The sequence below is a fragment of the Cynocephalus volans genome, chromosome 3 (genome assembly GCF_027409185.1).
Source record: "Cynocephalus volans isolate mCynVol1 chromosome 3, mCynVol1.pri, whole genome shotgun sequence".
NCBI lineage: Eukaryota > Metazoa > Chordata > Mammalia > Dermoptera > Cynocephalidae > Cynocephalus > Cynocephalus volans.
In genome coordinates, this window is record NC_084462.1 from 129,087,324 (window position 1) to 129,112,343 (window position 25,020).

The window sequence follows — 25,020 nt, forward strand, 5'->3', positions numbered from 1 at the left end:
AATACTAACAAAAAGATAGGCTGCATGGTATATTAATATCAAAGTATGTTTTAAAGCAAAGAATATTAATAGGTATATTTCAGGGGCTTCAAACAATACAATTTTTTTATCTCGGTTTCCCTGGTCAAAAGTTCAAGTATGTGACCAGTTAGCTCAGTTGGTTAGAGCATTGTGCTGATAACACCAAGGTCCAGGGTTTGATTGCTGTGCCAACCAGCTGCCAAAAAACAAAAAGTAAATAAAAGAAAAAACAAAAAGTTCATGGGGTAACTGAATCTTCTGCTCAGGGCCTTGCTAGGCTGAAATAAAGATGTCAGCCAGGAATGCAATCTTATCTCCCAATCCTTTTCCAAACTCATTGATTGGAAGAATTCAGTTTCTTATGGCCATGAGACTGAGGTCCTCGTTATCTTGCTAGCTGTCAGCCAGAGACCCTCTCAGCTCCCAGAGCCCACTCTCAGGTCCTTATTATGTGCACACCCACAGACATAAGCTCTCTCAATGTGGCAGCTTAATTCTTCAAAGTCAGTAGAAGAATCTTTGCTGCTGCTGCTTGTCTCTTTTAAGACATCACCAGAGGTAAAGCCTACACAGGATAATCTCCCTTTTGATTAACTTGAAGTCAACTGATAGGGACCTTAGTTACATCTGCAAACTCCTTTTGTTATCTAACTTAACATGATCACAGGAATTTGAGGTTTGATCAAATTCATCCTCTTGAGGAGGGTATTATACAGGGTGTGTACTTCAGGGGAAGGAATCATGACTGCCATTTTAGTATTCTGTTCCCACCCAGAATAAAGAAGGTCATTTTATAATGACAAATGGGTTAATTCATCAAGAGAACATAGCAATCCTGAACATTTATTTGCCATATAAAAGAGCTTCAAAATACATTAAACAAAAACTAATAGAACTGCAAGGAGAAATAAACAAATCCACAATTATAGTTTCAACCAACAACCTCTCTCATTAATTGATAGAATAAATAGAGAGAAAACCAGTAAAGATATAGTAGACACGGACAACATTATTGACCAACTAGACCCAATTTACACTTACAGAACACTCCACCTAAAATAGCAGAATTCACATTCCTTTCAAGTCCTTAAAGAACATTTAACCAAGAAACATCCTATTATGGGCCATAAAACAAGTGATTTAAAAGGAATTAGATTATACAAATTTTGTTCTCTGGAATTAAATTCAAAATTAGTAACAGGTATTGGAAATTCTTCAAATATTTGGAAACTAACACTCTTACGAGTAACCCATGGATCTAAGAAGAAATCAAAAGGGAAATTAAAAAGTATTTTGAATTTAATAAAATAAAGAATGACACATATCAAAATTTGTGGGATGTAGCTAAATTAGAGAGAAATTGATAACACCATAACATTTATATTAGAAAAGAAGAAAAGTTTGTACCAATTACCTTAGCTTTCCCTTAAGGAATTAGAAACAGAAGAGCAAAGCAAGTCCAAAGTAAGCAGAGAAAGGAAATAGTAAAGATTGGTGTGTAAATCAATGAAATAGAAAGCAAACAGTAGAGGAAATTGGTGAAGCAAATGTGGGTTCTTGGAGAAGATAATGAAAATTGATAATCCTCTAGTCAGACTGATCAAGGGAAAAAAAAAAAAGAGAAGAAACAAATTACCAACATCAGGAGTGAGAAAAGGAACATCACTACTGGTCATGCAGCTGTTAAACAGATAACAAAGGAATATGATAAATAGCTTTATTCTCATACATTCCACAGAGAAATGGACAAATTCCTTGAAAGATGCCAAGTAGACTCAAAAAGAAATAGATAGCTTGTATAACTCAATATCTATGAAAGAAATTGAATTTTAGTTTAAAATTTTCCCACGAAGAAAACTCCAGACTCAGACGGTTTCACCAGTGAGTTATACCAAACATTTTAGGAAGAAACCAATTCTACACAAACTTCCAGAACACTCAAGAGGCTGGAGTAGTTCTCATCTCATTCTTTGAGACCATCATTACTCTTATACTAGAAGCATGCAAAGACAAGAAAACTACAAACTGATAACTAATACGTACAGTTCATGGAAACGGATGAAAAAATTCTTAACACAGAACTTATTTCCCCTCTTCTTAATCCCAAATTTGTTTCTACTTCATTGTTTACCATCTTAGTTAATAGCCTTGCCATGCACATTTAGTTGTTCATTCCAAAACAGTGTTGACTTTTTTTTTTCATTCCATCAGTTCTATTTTCAGAAGGAATCCTGAAGCCAATCATTTACTTTAATCTCTGCTGCTGATATTCTAGTCCAAGCGATAATTATCTCACTTTGCTATGGTAGCTTCATCACTGGTTTTCATGCTTCTATTATTGCCCCACCTCATACAACAGCCCGAGTGATGTTGTTAAAACATAAATCAGACCATGGGATTTCCCCATGCAAAACACTTCAGTGGCTCTTTAAAACACTAAGGAAAAAAATTTAACTCCTTATTATCAAGGGACAGATAATGAAGGACCAGCCGCTTTCTGCAGATTCAACTCCTACCATGCTCTGCCTTATTTAGCCTTCTAGCTGTTTCCTGAACACCCGTGCTCATTTCTACCTGAAGATCTTTGAACACTCACCCAATGGCTTTCTCTCTCAGTTCACTCAGATCTCTGTCAAATGTCACCTCCTCAGAGAAGCCATCTCTCATGACCCTAACTAAAATAGTGTTTTTCCCCCATCCTTTTATGTTGCTTTATTTTTCTTAATGTCTTTTATCGCTATCACTTATCTCGTATTTTTTTCTCATTAAATTGTAAGACCCATGGAGGCAGACACTTTGATCTTTTTTCGAATGAATGTTTCACATGAACTTGAAAAGAATTTGCATACTGTTATTGGGTTGCAATGTTCTATAAATGTTAAGTAGGTCAAATTGGCTGATAATATTGAATCTTCTATAGCCTTACTGAATTCCTGTCTGTCTGTTCTATCAATTACAATTACTGAGGAAGGGCTATTGAAATTTCCAACTATAATTATAGAATTGTGTATTCCTCCTTTAATTTCTATAAGTTTTTTCTTCTTGTATTTCAGAGCTCTATATACATTTAAGATTAATATATCTTCTTGATGAATTGACCCTTATCATTATGAAGTGTCCTTCTTTATCTCTGGTAATATTCTTTCTCTTTCTTGTGATGACTGTTGACATGGAATATCTTTTTCTGTCCTTTTACTTAGAATCTGTGTCTCTATGTACCTATAAAGTGTGTTTCTTATATATAGTATATAGTTAGATTTTTCTATTTTGTCCATTCCAACATCTCTGTTGATACCATCTGACTTAACTGAGCTGTTTTGAATATTTACATTTAATGTAATTATCAATTTGATTGGGTTTAAGTCTGTCATCCTTCTCCATTTATGTATTTGGATTTTTTTAATTGTTATAAAATATACATAATAGAATTTACCATTTTAACTATTTTTATGTGTACACATCAGTGTCATTAAGTGAATTTACATTGTGTAACCATTCATATGCAGAACTTTTTTACCTTGCAAAATTAAAACTCTGTGCTCATTAATCAATAACTCTCCATTTCTCCTACTCCCAGTCCCTGGCAACCACCATTCTACTTTCTGTTTCTATCAGTTTGACTACTCTTAAGTACCTCGTATGAGTAGACTCAAATACTATTTGTCCTTTTGTGACTGGCATATTTCACTCAGCATAATGTCATCAAGATATATCCATGTTGTAGCATGTATCAAAATTTCCTTCCTCTTCAATTCTAAATAATATTTCATCATAGGTGCATACCACATTTTGTTTATCTAATCATCTATCAGTGGACATTTGGGTTGCTTTCACCTTTTGGCTATTGTGAATAATGCTGATGTGTACATGAGTGTACAAATATCTCTTCATGTTCCTGCTTTCAGTTCTTTTGGGTGTATACCCAGAGATTGAATTGCTGAATTATATGGTAATTCTATTTTTAATTTTTTGAGGAACTGCCATACTGTTTTCTATCGTGGCTGTACCATTTTACATTTCTACCAGCAGTGCACAAGGGTTCCAATTTCTCCACATCCTTGTCAACACTTGGTTTTTTTTTCTGGGGTGGTTTTTTTTTTTAAATGTACATATATACTTTAAAAACAGCCATCTTTATATTCTATGGGTGGTATCTCATTGTGGTTTTGATTTTCATTTCCCTAGTGATTAGTGAAGTTGAGTATCTTTTATGCTTGTTGGTCATTTGTGTATCTCCCTTGGAGAAATATCTATTCACATCTTTTGCCCATTTTGAATTGGGCTGTTTGGTTTTTTGTTGCTGAGTTTTAGGGGTTGTCTATATATTCTGGATATTAATTCCTTATCATTTATGTGATTTGCAAATATTTTCTCCCATTCTGTGAGTTGCCTTTTAACTCTGTTGATAGTGCCCTTTGATGCCCAAAAGTTTTTAATCTTGATGAAGTCCATGCTACATATTTTTTTATTTGTCCTATCTGTTCCTTTTTTTCTTTTTCTGCCTTCTTTTGGATTATTTGCATATTCTTTAATATTTCATTGTATCTCTTCTGGCCTCAATGATATATATTTTTTCTTTTTCTTTATGTTCTTGCTGTAGAGTTTATAATATGGATGTTTAACTTCTCATGGTCTAGCTTCAATTATTATTTTATCATCTTATGTATAATGTAAGAAACTTGTAATAGTAGACTTTCATCCCCTTGTCCATTATGTTCTTGTCATACATTTTACTTTTCATATGTTACAAAGTCCACAGTATATTGTATGTTACAAAGTCCACAGTATATTGTTTTTATTTTTTCTCGACAGAAATTTTTTTTGTTACAAATGCACATTTTTACCATTTCCATTGTTCTTCAAGCCTTTTTGTAGATCTGAGTTTCATCTATTATTTTTCATTGCCTGAAGTGCTTCCTTTAAAGTTTCATGTAGTGTAGCCAGCAACATCTCCCTCAGCTTTTGTTACCTACTTTAAGTACCTTCATTTTTTAAAAATATCTTCACTGGTTATAGAATTCTAGATTGACAGTTTAGGGCTTTATTTTCCATTTAGCACTTAGATTTTGTTCAGTGGTTTCTGTCTGGCATATTTCTGAGTAATGTGTCCTTTTTTCTATAGTTTCTTTTAAGAATATTCTCTTTAATACTCTTTATACCAATTTGATTATGATGTTTTGAGGTATTCTATGGTTTAGCCTTGGAGTTCTTGTATCTAGAGCTAATTGTTTTGATGAAATTTGGAAAAATTTTAGCCACTATTTATTAATTTCTTTTTCTGTTCCCCTCTTTCTTGACTCCACTTTCTATTATTTTTGATTGTGTATATAGAATTGGGTTGTTTCTCCACCTAAATTGTAACTTTAAACGTTGTATGCTTAACCAAAAAATGAAAAACTTGGACAGGACAGCTAATAAATAGATTTACTCTTACTACCTTGCATTGGTAGGTCTTTTTCCTCCATTTTTCATAACTTGTTCAGGGGATTTAAATGCTTTAAAAATGACCATCAGTAATATTATCAACTAAGGAAACTCAGCTTATATTCTTCAAACCTACAAAATGAAAACCATCAAGTTTGAAATGTTATATGTAAGTCCCACAAGAATCCCATGCTCTTGTTGTTAGTATCCACCTACTCTTCAACTGGCTCATTAAGTTAGATAATGAAAAAGTAATACAAGTTACAGAAACAATTACTAGTGGTTTTCTGTGCTTGGATCATACACTCACCAGAAAGGTAACATGTAGTTACTTTTCTCCTTCCATTTTTATTTTACTATTTTCCTTACCTTTTGTTTGTCATTCTCGTCTCTCCTATTCTCTAGAAAGAATATGGTATTCATACTAGGGGAGAATTTTTTTTTTTTAATACAAAGAATGAGCTACGTTTGACTGTCAGTAGTGGTTTTGGGTCTTAAAACACCTTTACAGAAGCTGGGGACTGGGCCCCTGCCAACAACCAGGCACACTGCCAGTGCCTCGTGGCCCTTCCCGGGGGCCCAAGGGCTGGGGCATTGAGCCAGGAACCAGACCCCCCACACACACACCCACAACAAGGCACACTGCCAGTGCCTCGGGGCCCTGCCTGAGGGCCTGGGGATGGAGCCAGGGACTGGACCCCCTCCCACAACCAGGCACACCACCAGCACCAAGGAGCATGCCAAAAACATCACTTCCATGTGGTTGGCCCACCACAGCTACCACAGTAAACACGGCTGCCGCAAAAGTGGCTAGACATCACAACCACCATGAAGATGGTCCACCAGCAACTGGAATGCACTGACACAAGGAGAGTCACCAGCAGAGTCCAAAGAAAAGAATATGATGTCTCTCTCTACAAAGCCCATTGCAGAGTGACAGAAGCATCTGCTCTACGATAATATTGGGGGACCTGAACACACCTTTCAGCATTGGACTGATCATCTAGGCAACAAATCAACAGAGTAACCATTACTCTTTCGGAGGGAGAGAAGAAATCTAGGGTTATCAGTGATGGGAGGGGGGAGGGTGAGGGGGATAGGGAGAGATTGGACAAGGGGCATAAAGAATAAGTACAATTTGTAACAATATACATACTAGTAATATTGATTTTATCAATGTATGTCCACATTGAATCCCAAAAATATGTATAATCAATTATGATTCAATTAAAAAATATATTATTTTTTATTTGAGATTTCTAAATGATAAGGGAACATAGATAAGGTCTCTTCGGTGGCAGTATTTCATACACACATAAAAAAAGACATCTGGGCTGGCCGGTTAGCTCAGTTGGTTAGAGTGTGGTGTTATAACATCAAGGTCAAGGGTTCAGATCCCCGTACTGGCCAGCCACCAAAAAAAAAAAGGAGGAAGATTACATCTGAGATCCTGTTCCAGGTAAGCCCCATTTAATAAAAGATTTTGTTGTTTCTTTTTCCCATAGGGAGAAGAAAATTGAGGGACTGAATTTTATTAGATGCTTAGCTGCTTTTCATTCAGAGATATTGAACACAAAGTTGCATGAAACAAATTTTGCAGTAGTTCAAGAGGTAAACTTATTTTTCAGATCACTTAAGGATTGTTCGAAAAACAAAGAATATGCCATATTTATTTGACCTTTAAAATTTTTAAACCACTCTGTACTGTATGATATGCATAGGCTTGTTTGTGGTTAAAGTAACCCATGTCTTAATTTGCAACATTTAAAAAAATTTATTAGATACTGATTTTTAGGATGTAAGATAATACATATTAAAATATGTTACTTTAATAATAAAATTAATTTTAAAGTCACTATTACTGATTTTTAGGTGAAAAATTTACGCTCTGGAGTTTCTCGTGCTGCTGTGGTCTGTTTAAGTGATCTTTTCACTTATTTGAAAAAGAGCATGGATCAAGAATTAGATACTACGGTAAAAGTTTTGTTGCACAAGGCTGGAGAATCCAATACATTTATAAGAGAAGATGTTGACAAAGCATTGAGAGCTATGGTTAATAATGTAACTCCTGCACGTGCAGTCATTTCTCTTATCAATGGAGGACAAAGGTAGTATTCTGAATAATATTGAAATGTTCTTAAACTAAAAATGGAATTGTTTGCAATCAGTGGTGTAAAAAAAAAAAACCAAAAAACAAATTTTGGAATTCTTTTGGTCAAAAAAACTTTATTAAATAATTCCTATGTGATAAATGTCATATTTTGTGCTGAGTATAAAAAGAAAAATAATATTGTTATTCCAATAATATTACTTCCATTCATAGATGTGGAACTAAAGAAATGTCAGTGATTATGAGTTTTGTTTTGTTTTTAACTTCTTGGGGAGGGATAACTGATGCAAATGATTTGTCATTTTAACTTCCCAGGATAATAGTTTTGAGGTACCATTTCATCATTTAACTTTAAGATAGATCTTTGGAATATAGTTCGTACACCAACTTTGTTTTAATCGATCATGTTTCCTTGTAGCCATTTACACATTGCAGTAAGAAGATGTACAGCCCAGCACTTATCTGATGTAGTAGAATTTATGGAACCAGAACGTATTTTATCTGGAACAAAGGATATGGCCGAACGTATATTACCAGCTGCTGCTAAGTTTGCTCAAGACAGCTCACAAGAAACCAGGTAAATAGCTCTAGTAATATGTGATAAATCTGTTATTATAAGGGCTTAAAAGTAGGAAACAAAGGTTAAAGGAAAATGAACAGTTTTCTGAGTGGAAAGTGGGGTCCCCAGGGATTGGTGCTCGGGGATGATCTTATTTAACCAATTTTGTAAATAATCTTGAGGGAGTGCACAGCGAATTCTCCAAATTTACAGATACTACATACTTCTGGGTAGTGTGATGCCAAGTCAAAGGGATGAACTTCATGAAAACGACACAAGACTGTATGAGTGGGCAGAAATGTGGCAGAAGAACTTCATTGTGGGCAAATGTAAGGTAATGCATTTAGGGGAAAATGATATATCTTCCAAGCAATCAGGCAAAATCAAGGAAATACGTACACATGAAAAATACAGGAATAATGTATAACAATATATTATCCCTTGATACATGAGATGTCCGCACTTAGAAAAACTCCATGAATTTATGATGGTTATACTTAAACCTTTTTATGAAGGTTAGGAACAATCAGAGAAAAATGACAAAATAATTAAGGTATGGATGGTACAATAGCTGTGGTGGTGACAGAAATTTTGGATATAGTCAGAAGCCTAGATTAAATTCCTAGTCCCCATCACTGTTTGCCTTTAAGCAAGTTACTTAACCTCTGTTCTTCTGTGTCCTTGTTTATAATATTAGGATAGTTGGACTAGGTGACCAATAATGTTCCATACAACGTCTAATTTTTTTTTCTCTGTTAAAATGTTTAATTTGTAATAGACAAATGAAAAGTAAAAAAAAGAAATTATCACATGGAAGCCCTATATATCTCTTCTAAAATTTTATGGCAGTAATATATGAAGATAACTAAAAAGAGAATACTGAGTTCATAAAGACTAAAGTAAAGAAGGATATAAAATATTTAACATTTTAAGTCAAAGATGTCCATTCCTTTAGGTAACTGGAATTAATCTTGTGGAACTCATTACACCAAAAGCTAATAAAAATAGTAAATGTATTAATTCTCTATTGTTGGAGAACAGATTACCACAAACATAGCAGCTTAAGGCAACACAAATTTTTTAGCCTACAATTCTTTAGGTCAGCTATCCGGCATGTCTCAACTGGTTTCTCTGCTTAGTGTCTCATAAAGCCAATATCAAGTTTATAGCAGTACTAGGCTCTTATCCAGAGGCTCTATGGAAGAATCTGCTTCTAAACTCATTCAGGTTGCTGGCCAAATTCAGTTCCTTGTGGTTATAGGACTGAGGTTCTCATTACCTTGCTGGCTGTCAATGAGGATTCTCTCTTCGTTCCTTAAGGCTACCTGCACTCCTTCTCATGTAGCCCTCCTTCACCCTCAGGTCAGCAACAGCTGTCAAGTCTTCCTCATGCGCAGAATCTCTTTGACTTCCTCCTCTGCTACCAGCCACAGAAATCTCTCTGCTTTTAAGGGCCAGTTTGATTAGATTAGGTTCACCCAGGTCATCTCTCTATCTTTTTAAAATTAATTATTTTTAATTGACATGTACTAATTGTACATATGTATGGGGTACAGTATGATGTTTCAATACATTACTGTTAACCTTAGTAACCCCACTGTATCATATAACATAATCCCAGTAGTGATATCTCATCATATTCACAAATTCTGGGGATTCAAGCAGGATATCTTTGGGGAACCATTTTAAAGGAGTTCAGCATACCACATTAATGTTCAAAAAATTTAAGAGAGATCAGGACATACTAGCTAGGAGCAAAGAAAGATTCTTAATGGTTGTTTTGTGTGCATCTTACTTAATCTTTCCTTAATGACATAGTAATTCTTCTAACTCATTTCATCATTTCTTAGATTCTTATTTAAAGTTTTAAAATTATGAAAGTCATAATTAATTTTAAAGCTTTAATATTTTTTACATTTTGTGTTCCTATTATTTGCTTACTTGGTAGTTTTAGCCTTTCCCTTATTATTGGACTCTATAGTAAACTTACAGTTCTTAGTATCTCAGGCTAAAAATTAGAATTGTTCTTGAAACTATACTGATTAGGAGATACTTACCTGAATGTAGACTTTATTGTGGTTATGGGGAAAGAAAGCTAATATCTATTCTCTGACATCACCTCTCCTTCTGCAATTTCATTATATTTGAAGGGGTCTGGTTGATAGAGATGGTCCTAAGATCATCCTATACCCCTCCCACACAAAAGTCTGTCCTCTGGCTCTTCTAGTCCCATATATTCCAAGTTATAACTTGGAAAAAGTATAACTGTAATTTCTTTTAGGCCCAGGCCTCCTTGAAGAATAATAATGTGGTATTATTGTAAGGTTCTGTAAGATACCTCTGTCCTAAAATATCTCCAATATGCACTTCCATGATATCTTATTTCCACTATCAGATTGATATTTTGGCTTAAGGTATTATCCTAAGGTGATTATTTTCGAATTTATATAACATAAAAAACCTAGATTGGAGATTATTACATTTATTAACATATCAACCATGATTAATGAACTAACTTGGGGTGTATTTTAGGTAGCAGAGAATAGGATTTTGAAGAATTGGAATCCAGGTAAGTTTTAGTTAGTGAGGAAGAGAGAGAGGGTCAGAAATACAGGACCAAGAGAAGGTTGACTCAGGCCAGAACATCTGGCCATCAGGTGGGCAGCAAAAGGTCAGTGGGCAAGGAGCCCAGGACAAAGAAAAACTTGTCCTAACGCACAATTGTGTTAAATGCCAGCCTTGATATAGACCCTTGGATATCTAAAAAATAGAATTAAATCTCTTGGCTCTCCATCTGACATATGACTGAAAGATTTAAAGCAATAGTGATTTAAAAAGGGGTTGGAGTTTGGTGGGGCATGTAGGATAATTCTATACTCTCTAGTACAGTTAGTGTATCTACATTTCAGTGGCTTACTTAAAATAGGGATGATAATCTTGATGTTGATAAGTTTTTTCTATTGAAAAAAATTGCATCTAAGGCTGCAAAGCGAGCTTGTTCATTATATGTAAAATGATTTATATGTTTATCTAATATCCATAGGTATTATGGTCGAAAGATGCTTTTCCTCATGATGTGTCATCCTAACTTTGAAAAAATGCTTGAAAAGTATGTCCCATCTAAAGATTTGCCATATATTAAGGAATCTGTTAAAAATTTACGCCAAAAGGTATGTGGGAAAAGTTTGTTTTATAAACAACTTTAAAAGCAAAATTTATTTTTCTGTGAAGATAAAGGATAGAAATAATTACTTCTCCAATTATTTCTCTGTTAATCATTTGGAATATATCTACGATAGCATTTGAACAACTGCAGTATTAACTAGACATTCTTAGTGTCAAGCATTGAAAGTAAATATGTCTTGAACAGAAGCTAGATGCTTGGTAGAATGTAGTTTGGCTTATTGGAGTTACAGGAATTGGATTTGAATCACAACTCTGACAATTAGCAACTAGGTAATTTTAGGTTTGCTATTTCACTTCTTTAACTATAATTTTTATTTTTATAAAATGAGGATAGAAATGTTTAACATGCTTGGTTCCTGCTTTATTTAGCTTACATGTTTCATCATTAGAGCTGCTACCACAATGCAGAGTTTTTATAGGGAGCTCCTTGAGGTTGAGCACCACGTTTTATTTGTCTTGGTAGATAATAGGGATTCAGTAATGTCGGTGTAATGAATGATTGGGGGAAATAAAATGTGAAAAGGAATAAAATGAAATAAATGTGAGGAAAATAAAATATGAAAAGTAATCCATTTACATATTATTTTTTGAAAAATGTTTAACTTAATGTAGAATTTTATTGTAATTTTTGTCATTTCTCTCTGATAATATAAAGGGATACTATTACAAAGATGTGTGGTAACAAATATTTTAGAACATTTTTTTCTGCCTTCAGATTTAGGCTTAATTCATATAGAACTTAATAAAATAACCACGCAAATAAGTATGACTAAAATTAGGCAGATTGTATTTGTGAATCAATTCCAGTACAAGTATCAGGAAAAAAAAATTGTTTTAAATAGTTCTTATTGAAATGTTTACTTTCACACTCCTAATGTGGTATAGGAATTCATTGTTTATGGAATGTGTTTATATTTTCTATATAGATTTTAAGCTTTCAGAAGAGTAGTTATGAAATACAGCACAATTAATTTTTGAAATTTTAAACAATTTGTTTAATAAGCCAATATATAATTTCCTATTAGTCACATATTTTGTTAATTGGCCACTAATTACAAGGTGTTTCATGTATCTGATACCCTTTAAAGCACAAGTATAGCAGATTATTAAAACTTTTTCAATCTTAAAAAAAATCAGTAATGGCTGTTTTGAAAATTACATTGTGTAAGTTATTTTACTACTAATTTTAAGTCTTTTATTATACTGGGTTTTTTAATATTTATTTATAGGGCTTGGGAGAAATACCACTAGAGACTCCTTCAGCAAAAGGAAGACGATCTCATACTGGCAGTGTTGGAAATACAAGATCATCCTCTGTTTCTAGAGATGCTTTCAATTCAGCTGAAAGGTAAGGTCATTTGATAGTCCATATCATTAGAGAAACTACTCCCTGGCGACAGTCATCTCATTTGGATGTTTTCATGACTATCCCAGGGGTATTTGTCAAAATTTAATGAAGTTTTAGAAGTTAGGTAAAGACCTAGAAAGTGTGAGGTAATTAGATTTAATAAGGCAATTATATATTCATAGCAACTTGCTTTTACACACACTAAACATTAGTAAAGCTTTAGTGTTGTTGATCTTGTCAGTATTATGCCTATGTTAGATAACTCTGATTAATTTTTTTTTAATTTATAGCCTTTACTTTTTTCCCCTGATTAGAAAAGTAATACATAATTATGTGTAATAAAAAAAAAAAAAAAAAAACCTTTAAAAATACAAACATTAAAAGAATTCAACCAATCATCCATACTGTTTAACAACCAGAAAAAAACTGTTTTTGGGCTGGCCAGTTACTCAGTTTGTTACAGCACAGTGTTGCAACACCAGTCAACTGTTCGGATCCCCTGTACCAGCCAGCCACCAAAAACAAAACAAAACAACTACTCTTAAAATGTTCATAAATATAATGTATAGGTAATTTTGTAACATGTTTAAACTATTTAATAACTTCTAATATTGATTATATAATCTTTTAAAATCTTTCAAAAATATCTTTCTGGTGTATTTTTAAATATATTATAAACATTATTTTAAAACTAAAAAAATACATCAGTGTCTTTCATATTTTCTGTATATATGTCTTTGAAACATTTTATAAACTAAAATAATAAATTTTATAAAAAATAAAAATCTATATGAAGAAAATGCTTTGGGACCTTGCTATTCAAAGTATAGTCCATGAAACAGCCATATTGACATCACCTAGAAGATTATTAGAAATGCATAATCTTATACTCCCTCCAGGCCTACTGAATCAGAATCTGCCACTTTCCACATAAAGATATAATCACATAAGACCCTGGATCAGATAGTTGGGTCAAAAACCTTTTTTGGCACCCATTAAAAAATGCTTTTTTAATATTTATTGACACCATACTGTTGACCAGGCCTTTGCTAAATAATTTGCCGGTCAGTTACTCATTTCGTAGATGTCTCTCAATTTGGGTTTATCTGATGTTTTCTCACAATTAGATTATTTTTCTTTCCTGGTTTTTTTTTTCCCTCTCATTATTAGATTGAGGTAATGCATTTTGGCAAGAATACCACAGAAATGATGTTATACCCTTTTTACTGCATTATAGCAAGAGGTACATGATGTTGTCTTATTTCTACTCATAATCTTAACCATGGTCAGTAGGTTAAGGTGGTTTCTGCTGGGTTTCATCATTGTAAAATTACTGTTTTTCTCTTTGTAATTAGTAGATATCTTGGGATACCTTGAAACTATACAAATATCCTATTTCCCACTGTACATATACCTTCTAATTTCAGCAACCATTGATAAATCTTGCCTGCAGCAATTATTACGTTTCCTTGGCCTAATAATTCAATTTCCCTTATTCCTTCTACATTTATTAGTTCAATTTTTTCAGTAAAGAAAAATTACCCCTTTTTTATGTATTTATTTATTCAAATATTTATTTATATTAGTGCAAACGAATGCGTTTCTATTTTATTCTGTGGGCTGTAATCCAATACTATCATTATTCACTTCTTCAAATTGTTCCAACTTTAGGAGTTTCATTAGTTTCACTGCTGTGCTTTTTCAACATGTTCCATCTTTTTACAAGCATTTTCTTTCTTTCTGCCACCACAAGATTCTCCAGGATCATCTTGTATTTTATTTTCTCCTTTCAAATCTATGTGCTTCTAATTTATTTTTCTTACTCTATTACTACACTAGCTAGAATGTTGAATACAATGTTGAATAGAAGTGATAAGAACAGACATCTTTACAATCTTAGGTGCAAAACGTTCAGTAGTTCATCAGTATACATTGTGTTTGCTGTAGGTTTCATAGAAGCCCTTTATCAGGTTGATGAAACTCCTTTCTATTTGTAGTTTGTGAGTTTTTATCATGAACGGGTATTGAATTTTGTCAAATGCTTTCTCAGCATCTATTAAGATAATTATATATTTTTCCTTTATTCAGTTAATATGTGAATTGTGGTCATTGATTTCCAAATGTTAAAAAAGGTGACTTGTTCCCTGTACTGTCCAGCCGTGAAAAAAACAAAAACAAAAAACAACAATAACAATAAAAAAGATAACTTGTATTTCCTGGATTAGCCCCACTTGATCATGATGATGTATTATGTTTTTAATATGACACTGGATTTGATTTGCTAAGATTATTTGGGTATTTTTGTGTCTGTATTCAAGAGGTCTGTAGTTTCTTGTCTTTGAATATCTTTCGTTTTGGTATTGACATAATGCTTGGTAATGCCTTTGGGTTTTCTTCTTTAATACAGCAGCTATTTAGTAGTGTGATTGATTTCCAAATATCTTTTTGTTAATATTTTTAATTTATTCTGCTGTGTCATTGAACGTGCTCCATATGATTTCACTTCTTTTAAATTTATCGAGACTTGTTTTATGGTCCAGCATGTGTTCTATCTTAGTGACTATTTTATACTACTTTGAAGAATGTATATTCTTCTCTTGTTGGGTGTAGTATTCTATAAAATGTTAGTTAGGTTAAGTTGATTAATTGTTATTAAAGTCTCCTATATCCTTACTGATTTTCTGTCTACTTATTCTATCATTTGCTGAGATGGGGGCATTGACATCCCCAACTACATTTGTGGATTTATTTATTTATACTTCCAGGTATAAATAAATAAATACTTTTTGCTTCATGTATTTTGATGCAATGTGATTAGGTTCAAGTACATTTAGATGGTTGCAATTTTTTGATGAATTGACCCTTTTGTCATTGTGAAGTATTTCTAACCCTGGTAATTAATATTCCTTGTCCTGAAGTCTGTTTTGTCTGCTATTAACCATTTTCTTCTGATAGCATTTGCATGGTATGTCTTTTGTTTTTAATCAAGTGTTATAGTAATGTAATTTATGTACCATATAACCGACCTATTTAAGGCATGTAATTTAATGTTTTTTTTTATATTCAATGACTTGTGTAACCATAATCACAATCAATTTTAGAACGTTTTCATTGCACCAAAAAGCAATTTCGTATTCATTAGCACTCACTTCCCATTTCCCCACTACCCCTCCCATCATTCCCAACCTTAGGCAATCTAGGCAATCTTTTTTCTGTTTCTGTGGATTTGCTTAATTGGACATTTCAAATGGATGGAATCATATGATATGTGACTGGCTTTTTAGACTTAGCATTATGTTTTCAAGGCTCATCATGTAGACTGTATTAATATTTCATTCCTTTTTATGGCTGAGTAATATTCTATTCTGTGGATATGCTGCATGTTGTTTATCCATTCATCAGTTGATGGACATTTGGGTTTTGATGTGGACATGTTTTTAATTCTCTTGAATATATAGGAGTGGAATTTCTAGGTCAAGTGATAAGTCTGTTTCACTTTTTGAAGAACTGCCTCACTTTCTGCCAAACTGGCACTATTTTACATCCCACCAGCAGTGTAAGAGGGTTCCAATTTCTCCATATCCTCACCAACACTTATTATTACAGTAGGTAAACAGCTATCTTATTCGACAAAGACGGTCCTTGACCCGAGCCTTTTTTTTAACGAGGCCTTGTCTTTGGGCCCTATCCCTGGCCTTCTTAACCATGTCTTAGCAAAGTACCCTCCTAAGTCGTTCCCCTTACCCCACAATATGTGATCAATCTTGATATCTGGTCATGTTCCTTATCCGCCACATTTGATGTATAAGTCCTGCCTTTAGCAAGAATCTTATTAGGCCAGTTTAGCAAGAAACTCCCTAACCTTGATATCCCTGCTTAGTAATTTTTTATCTACTGATCCCCTCACTCTGTTTGTTGTCTATAAATCCCTAATTTGTCTTTCCTGTATTCAGAGTTGAGCAGTTTCTTTTCCTTATTGCAATAGTCATGACCTCTATTGCAGTAATCTTGAATAAAGTATTGCTTACCATTTTAACAAGTGTAAGAATAATTTTTTCTTTCAAGTGTGTTTTTTGTATGCATTATGTGTTTCAGTCTTGCCTTTTTACCAGTCTAACAATCTCTGCCTTTTAATTGGGGTATTTGACCATTTATATTTAATTTATTTATATGGTTGGGTTTAAGACTGTCACCTTGAATTACTTTTCTATTTTCCCTATATATTTTGTTTCTTTTTCTTCTTTTCCTGACTTCTTTTGGATTGTTGGGGGGGGGGGGGTTATTTTGGCCTTCCATTTATTTCCTTCACTAGCTATGCCTCTTTTTTTTTTTTTTTTTTTTTTTTTTTTTTTTTTTTTTATAATTTTTTAAAGATGACCGGTAAGGGGATCTTAACCCTTGACTTGGTGTGGTCAGCACCACGCTCACCCAGTGAGCGAACCGGCCATCCGTATATGGGATCCGAACCCGGGGCCTTGGTGTTATTAGCACCGCACTCTCCCGAGTGAGCCACGGGCCAGCCCCTCTTTTTTTTTTTTTTTTTTTTTTTTAAGGAGGTGATCTCAGCTTTAGAATATGCATACTTTATAATATGCATCTTTACTGTTTCACAGTCTACTTTCAAATATTAGACCACTTTAAGTATAATGTAAAAACCTTACAACAGTATACTTTCATTTCTCCACTTTCATCTTTTATGCTGTTTTTTGTCATGCATTTTTCTTCTCTCTATATTATAATCTCTTTAATACATTATCATTAAATTTGCTTTGAATAGTCAATGTAAAAGGGTACTTCAGAAAGTTTGTGAAAAAATAGAATTAAAAGATAATACAGTCTTTCCATGAACTTTTTAAGACCTCTTATATTATATAAATAATGCTGCCATGAACTGTGTTCATTCTTAATATCTTAAATTTTTCTAAATTTTATTAATGTTTATATACCTAGTGAATCCTTCCATTTGGCTGTTACTTTATCCCTTTGCCCCTAAGATGTGTTGAGTGTTATTTTGCTGTCAAATCAACCCTGCTTTGAACCAAAAAAGCCATCTTTCAAGACCAGTTTCAGTAATTAGATAGCACCTTGCGATGTTTTTCTGTTTTACTCTTTTCATTTATTCACCTTTTATGTATCATATAGCCCTCAGTTTAAATATAAATTTAATTCTCTATTTTGCTCATCATATAGAATTAATTAACTTCAGATTAATTTACTTAAAAAAGTCAAAACTAATGATAAATACAGCTAGGATCCACATTTTAAGTCACTGTCCTGTGTCCACTTTCAGGATGATTCTGAGTCATTCATTAATCCCTGCCCGTAATAATGCTAGTCATAGACATGACAGTAACTTGCAATTGTTACCATTGTCCTCAAGATCTGACAATTTGCATTACTCTTTAGTTTCAAAGGGATCATCATCTGCCAATTTGAGTTACCTCTTTGTAGTCATGAAAAACATGATGCTACTAAATCATTGCCGTAATAAGTCCTGCTGGTCTCATTTTCCCGTGCATGTTCACATGGGTACTTTGCAGAAAAGAGTTAACATAGCAGGCCTGAGACTGCTTCAGAAAGACCTGCCTAGAGAGATGGGCCATTCATTGGCATCTGGGAACTTGGATTTTAGAAGGATTCCAACTATTTCCTGATAAAAACAGCTCATTTAATATTCCAGAGAGCATGCAATTGGGGAAAGAGGCTCAAATCAAATGTAGCTAGATCTCAAGGGGCCAAGAACCTGTTCAGAAAAGAGTTAACATAGCAGTCCTGAGCCTGCTATCCTTAAAAAGGCCAAAGGTTAGCCCATGGCTGGCATTGGAAACTTAAGATTTCAAGAGGATTTTCACCATTCCCTAACTCATAAGATAGTTTACTGCACCTAATTTGTTTGGGCAAACAATATGGTTTATGCTGAAGACCTGCTTTCTTTCTGGTGTTATAAGGCTGTGCTCTAACCAACTGAGCTAACCAGCCAACCCACCTGCTTTCCTTTTGGGAGTCTGGAATTTTGGTATGGCCTGGGCAGAGAGTGCCTACATGACCAGCTCCCAACAGAAACCCTGGGCACAGAGTCTCTAATAAGCTTCCTTTGTAGGCAACATTTTATGTCACAACTTATTGAAGAAGGAATTAGTGTGTCCTGTGTGACTCCACTAGGAAGAGACCCTTAGAAGCTTGCATCTGATCTCCTCTGGACTTTGACCCAGGAGCATTTTTCCTCTGCTAATTTTGATTAGTATCCTTCTGCTGTAATAAATCTTAGCCATGAATAAAACTGTATGCTGACTTCTACAAGTCCTCATAGCAAAACCTAGAGGAGATTTTGGGGACCTCCAATACAGATATTATGACTGTGGGTTACATCATTTTATAAATTTTTGAATAGTGAATTTATAATGAGAATTTTTTATTATGTTTGTTTTTATAGGAAAATAAAAATAAATTTACCTTTCTTTCACTTTAGAGAGGTAACTGAAATTCGTGAAGTCAACAGAAAATCAATTCCTCGTAATTCCTTAGAAAGTGCCGAGTACGTAAAAGTCATAACAGGTTTATTAAATGCAAAAGACTTTCGTGATCGCATAAATGGGATTAAGCAGCTTTTATCAGATACTGAAAATAATCAAGAGCTTGTTGTTGGAAACATTGTGAAGGTAAGGACCTGTTAAAATTAATTTTCATTTGAAACCTGGGACCAACTAAGTTGATTAGTATAAAAAATTGCCCTAAATCTTAGTACTTTACATATATTATCTTAAAGTATTAAAATGTTTGTTGAAAAGAATGGATTGTTTGTGTTTTGCTGTGATAAAACATGTTAGAACAACACAAAGTAGTTGGAAAAAAGCAAGAAAATAACCTCTTATTTGTGTGAATCCTCCTAGAAGATGGTAAGCTCCTTGAAAGCTCTGTATTCTTGGAGTTTTCAGAACCTGGCATTCAGTAAATATATGACAAGTGAATCAATAAATATTTTAAGAGACTTGATATTGCTTTAGAATCGATATTAAAAGTTTCCATATGTGGGTTAGAAATCTCTACATACCAATTTATATACTTTCTTTAGGCATCAAGCAAACAAATTGGAAATAGTAAGTGTTCACAGTACCAAAGCATAGATTATTTGTGCCTCATTAGAATTTAGTTTAGTTAATTCTGTTAGTAATTTACTAATTAAATTCCATTTAAAATTTGTATAATATTCCTTAACTTGGGAAACATACCATAGCTAAGCTACTCTTTAATTCTAGTGTTGTCTCTTAATTTTCAGAAGAAAATACAGTATATCATGTCACATTTCTCATATCTGTTGAATAAAAATAAATCTCTTGGGAAGACTATTCTTAACATGAAAAATAGTAAATAAATAAATAAGTAAATATCGGGAATTATTAGTTAAATCCTCAGCCTCATAGGGTAGCTTTTCATTTACCTGACGTGATTAAAGACTTATTTAGCATTCACTTTATTATATCTTGAGTTTATGAAAGTTACAGATTCTGAAAAGCAAGGAATAATTGTTAACCAGGTTAACAAGTAATAATAAAAATTTAACTCTGAAAGTGCATCTAGAATTCTCAAAACAAGGGCTGGCTGGTAAGCTCACTTGGTTAGAGCATGGTGCTGATAACACTAAGGTCAAGGGTTTAGATCCCCTTCCTGGCCAGTTACAAAAAAATAAATTAATAAATAAAATAAAATTATCAAAACTAACATAAACTGAGACTAGGTCAGATCTTTTAGCTAAGCTAACCTGCACCTTACAGAAAATAGCATGTTTATCATATTTACAGTAAGTCAGTCATCTGCCTATTGAACCACATTTTTCAACCTTAATTTATTATAATGTCTTTTGAGGCGAATTTTTAAGCATTCTCTTTTTGCTGTAAGATTCAACACACAGATATATCATCCAAATTTTCATAAAGTTCTTATTATCTAAGTTCAGGTTAAATAGGATGTGTGTGTTTAAAAAGAGTAAAGTAGGAGAAATACTAGGAAATGCTAGGAGAATTTAAATATAATAGTTATAAACATTATTTCACTTTAAATAATATACCAATTTACTTTCAGATCTTTGATGCTTTTAAATCTCGACTTCATGATTCCAATAGTAAGGTAAATCTGGTGGCTCTAGAAACAATGCACAAAATGATTCCTTTACTGAGAGATAACTTATCTCCTATAATCAACATGCTAATTCCAGCAATAGTGGATAACAATCTGAATTCCAAGAATCCAGGCATCTATGCTGCTGCTACAAATGTTGTTCAGGCACTGAGTCAGCATGTAGGTAAGAAATCTTACTTTGGCACTCAAATTATTTTGACTTTACTTCCATGCTTTCTGATTCCACATGTTTTTAATAATGCTAAAATCCTACTTACTCAATTTTTTAATTTAACAGTCATAAAAATTTTTCATTTTCTCAATAGTATTTTTAATTATTTTTAGTGATTAAAACTATCCTGTTGAACTTTCTCTTCCCTTATCTTCAACTCTTACTTTTTCTTTTCTTTCATTTTTTAAATTTTTTTTTCTACCTCAACCTCATTTCTGATACCAAATTAACTTAAAATGAATCATAGATTTAAATGTAAAGCTTGAACTATAAAACTTTTAGAAGTTAACTTGAAAGAATCTTCAGGTCCTTAGGACTTGGTGAAGAGTTTTAGACATGACACTGAAAGCATGATCCATGAAAGTCCACAAATTGGACTTCATTAAAATTTTTTAAAATTTGCTCTTCAAAAGATCCTGTTAAGAGGATAAAGACAGAAGCTACAGAATGGGAGGAAATATTTGCAAACCACATATCTAACAAAGAACTCAGTATCTAGAATATATAAAGAACTCTCAAAATTCACCATTAAAAAATCAAACAATCCAATTAGGATACAGGCAAAAGACATGAAACATTTCACCTACAAGAACATGTGGACGGCAAATAAGCACATGAAAAGATGTTCAACACTACCAGCTGTATTAGTCAAGATTCTCCAGAGAGACAGAACCAATGGGATATGTATATAAATATATGAGAGGAGATTTATTAGGGGAATTGGCTCACACATGAAGGCTGAGAAATCCCATGATAGGTCTTCTGCAAACTGGATGCCAGTAGTGCAGCTCAGTTTAAGTCTGGAAACCTCAGAACCAGGGAAGCCGATGGTGTGATTCTGTCTGAGGACAAAGGCTTGAGAGCCAGAGATGTTGCTGGTGTAACTTCTTGAACCTGGAAGGCTGAAGAGTCTCGAGTTCTGATGCCTACATACAGGAGAGATGAGTATATCCCAGCTCAAGCGGATAGAGTAAGAGATTCACCTTGTGCTCCACTTTTGTTCTTCTCCAGGCCCACATCAGATTGGATGGTGCCTGCCAATACTGAGAGCAGATCTTTCCCACCCAGTCCACTCAGGCTCACATGCTAGTCTTCTCTGGAAACACGCGTATAGACACACCCCAAAATAGTGCTTTACCAGGTTTCTAGGTATTCCTTAATCTAGTGAAGTTGACACCTAAATTTAACCATCATACTAGCTATTAAGGAAATGTAAATGCAGATTAAGATCTTGATCACTACACAAGTATCAGAACAGCTAAAATAAAAAATAGTGACAATACCAAATGCTGACAAGGTTGAAGAAACTGGATCTCTTATACACTGCTTGTGAGAATGTAAATAAAATGGTACAGCCACTCTAGAAAATAGTTTGCCAGTTTCTTAAAATACTAAACATACACTTACCATATAACCCATCAATTGCACTCCTAGGCATTTATATCAGAGAAATGAAAACGAGTCCATACAAAAACTTGGACACAATTGTTCATAGCAGCTTTATTTGTAATATCTAAATACTGGAAACAACTCATGTCATTCAGGGGATGAATGCTAAAACAAATTATGATACATCTGTACCATAGAATACTACTTAGCAATGAAAAGTAATGAACTGGATACATGCAACAATTTGGAAGGATCTCAAGGGCATATACTAGTGAAAAAAATCTGAAAAGATCTTATGCTGTAGGATTTCATTTATATAACATTCTCAAAAATACCAAAATTACAGAGAAGGTTGCTGGGGTTTAAGCATGGTGGGGAGGAGAGAGTGAGTGTGACCGTAAAGAGGTAGCACTAGGGAGATCTTTGTGGTGATGGAATAGTTCTGTATCTTAATTTCAGTGATGGTTGCACAAATCTACATATGTGATAAAATGAAGAAGAACTATACATACATACAGTTTTGATATTGTACTATAATTTTGTAAGATATAACTATTGGGTGAAAGGTACAAAGGATCTTTCTGTACTATCTTTGCAACTTCCCGTGAATCTACAGTCATTTCAAAATGAAAACTTTTAAAAAATCAGTAAAGGTAAAAACAACCCCAAAGAAAGCAATTCTTTTTTCGTTTTTTGATAAACTTGTACTATCATTTGGAATAAGATACTTAGAAAACAGGCAATTCCTTTTCTCTTTTATACCACATGATAGCTCCTTTAATACTCTGTGAGGTATTTTTATTTCTCATTTGCTATAAGAATGTTATTGTGCTAAGGTTTTATACAGAATTTTAACTAGTGGTTAACTACTAGGTAGGTTAAAGAAACTTAACACATTTGCATCCTAGAAATGAATTTTCTTTTTCCTTTCAATGCTATGTAATGGAAAATGTAAGACCTTATTACTCTTTAACCACGAGTCTCTGTATTATTCTTTTCATTTAGACAATTATTTACTACTACAGCCATTTTGCACAAAAGCTCAATTTTTAAATGGAAAAGCAAAACAGGATATGACGGAAAAGCTTGCTGGTAAATACTTCTTAATTGTAATTTCTAAAAACATATTTTAGTAACTAAAGATAAACTGATAGGTATTTCAATTTAATTTTAGGATAGCTACTAATTTAATATTACCCACGAAGTAGAAATAAATTGTATACTAATCCACAAGAGGACCTTTTCAGATTTTTACCCCCAAAATTTTCTTCAAAAGAATTTTTTTTCCAGTAAGTGTTTAGTCTTCCTGTTAGTAGAAATAATACAGAAAAAATAAAAAGATATTAAAATCAAATATTGGTGCTCATAGAAAACTATTACAAAATTGTGTTTGATAGAAGGACCTTGGGTTTAAAATGTGTAAATTTTTATTTAACTACATTTGAAAAACATTGAGATGAATTTTTGGGTTCAGTGTTTCTCCTTACCACTTTTGCCTGAACTAATCATGTATGGAATTGAATTCTTATATTTGAAGATCCCAGTCTTTGGGAGGAAGGTTTTTGATCTTAGTCATTTTAAGAAGCCTAACTTTTTAGGATAAATGGCATAGGGAAGAAACTTAGGATATTTTAGGTGCTTTTTAATTAGGAGAACTTCAATTTGTTTTATAAAATACCCTCACCGTTTACCATATTTTTGTGTTTCAGATATTGTTATGGAACTTTATCAAAGGAAACCCCATGCCACAGAACAGAAAGTGTTGGTCGTTTTATGGCACCTCTTAGGGAACATGACAAATAGTGGGTCTCTGCCTGGAGCTGGAGGAAATATACGAACAGCCACAGCTAAATTATCAAAAGCACTTTTTGCACAGATGGGTCAGAATCTGTTAAATCAGGCTGCATCTCAACCACCACATATCAAAAAGAGTTTAGAGGAATTGCTCGATATGACAATTTTAAATGAATTATGAGTCTTTGATAAAATATGATATGATGAACAAAACCGTTTACATGATGACAAATCAAACTTTTTTAAAGTTACATTTTCAGTGCCTGCACTTCACATCCAGTAAATTGAAGCAATGGCTATTTTTATTTGCAGTCTATGAGTGCACATCTGTCCTATAGAAACCCTACCACTTGTACCCATTACACAAAAACCTAAAATAATTAATATAACCTAATATTTATGAAATCTGAGGCACGTGGAATGAATCTGATTTTAATATTTTTGAGATAAGTCCTGCTCATTTGCACTAATCTGTAGAAACTGCAGTTTGTTGCCCTATATGTACAATTAGATTTGTAATTAAAAATATACTTTTTATTATGTAATCATGTTCTGCTATGTCTCATTACTCAGCCTTATTTTATGAAGTGGAAGAAAAGTCATTGAACTATGTTATCACAAACTAGGTTTTGTGTGCTATTTGTGAAAACATGTATTTCTGAATCAGTTCACTAATATGATTGTGCAGTATTAGCTTGCTTTTGCTGCTGTGTTAATGTGATGTATTCACTTACCTTTTGGGTTTAATTATCTACATAATTGTGAAATTTACAAGTTATAATAAAACATGATGACCAAAGTTTTAGAAAATGTTAAACATTTTAAATGCACGTTTAAGAAAA

At 33.3% G+C, this 25,020-nt stretch overlaps 1 protein-coding gene across 1 annotated transcript in view; it reads left to right on the top strand.

The window, feature by feature from the left end:
• Positions 1-24,630, top strand: part of TOGARAM1 (TOG array regulator of axonemal microtubules 1) — a 78,961-nt gene extending 54,331 nt beyond the window's left edge. Inside the window, exons 13-21 of the mRNA XM_063089698.1 lie at positions 6,951-7,056; positions 7,318-7,553; positions 7,974-8,132; positions 11,158-11,284; positions 12,530-12,648; positions 19,118-19,307; positions 20,728-20,947; positions 23,390-23,476; positions 24,094-24,630. Of these exons, the coding sequence (XP_062945768.1) occupies positions 6,951-7,056; positions 7,318-7,553; positions 7,974-8,132; positions 11,158-11,284; positions 12,530-12,648; positions 19,118-19,307; positions 20,728-20,947; positions 23,390-23,476; positions 24,094-24,359 (1,510 nt within the window). The 3' untranslated portion in view covers positions 24,360-24,630. The remainder of the gene's footprint in view (positions 1-6,950; positions 7,057-7,317; positions 7,554-7,973; positions 8,133-11,157; positions 11,285-12,529; positions 12,649-19,117; positions 19,308-20,727; positions 20,948-23,389; positions 23,477-24,093) is intronic.
• The last annotated feature ends 390 nt before the right edge of the window (positions 24,631-25,020 follow it).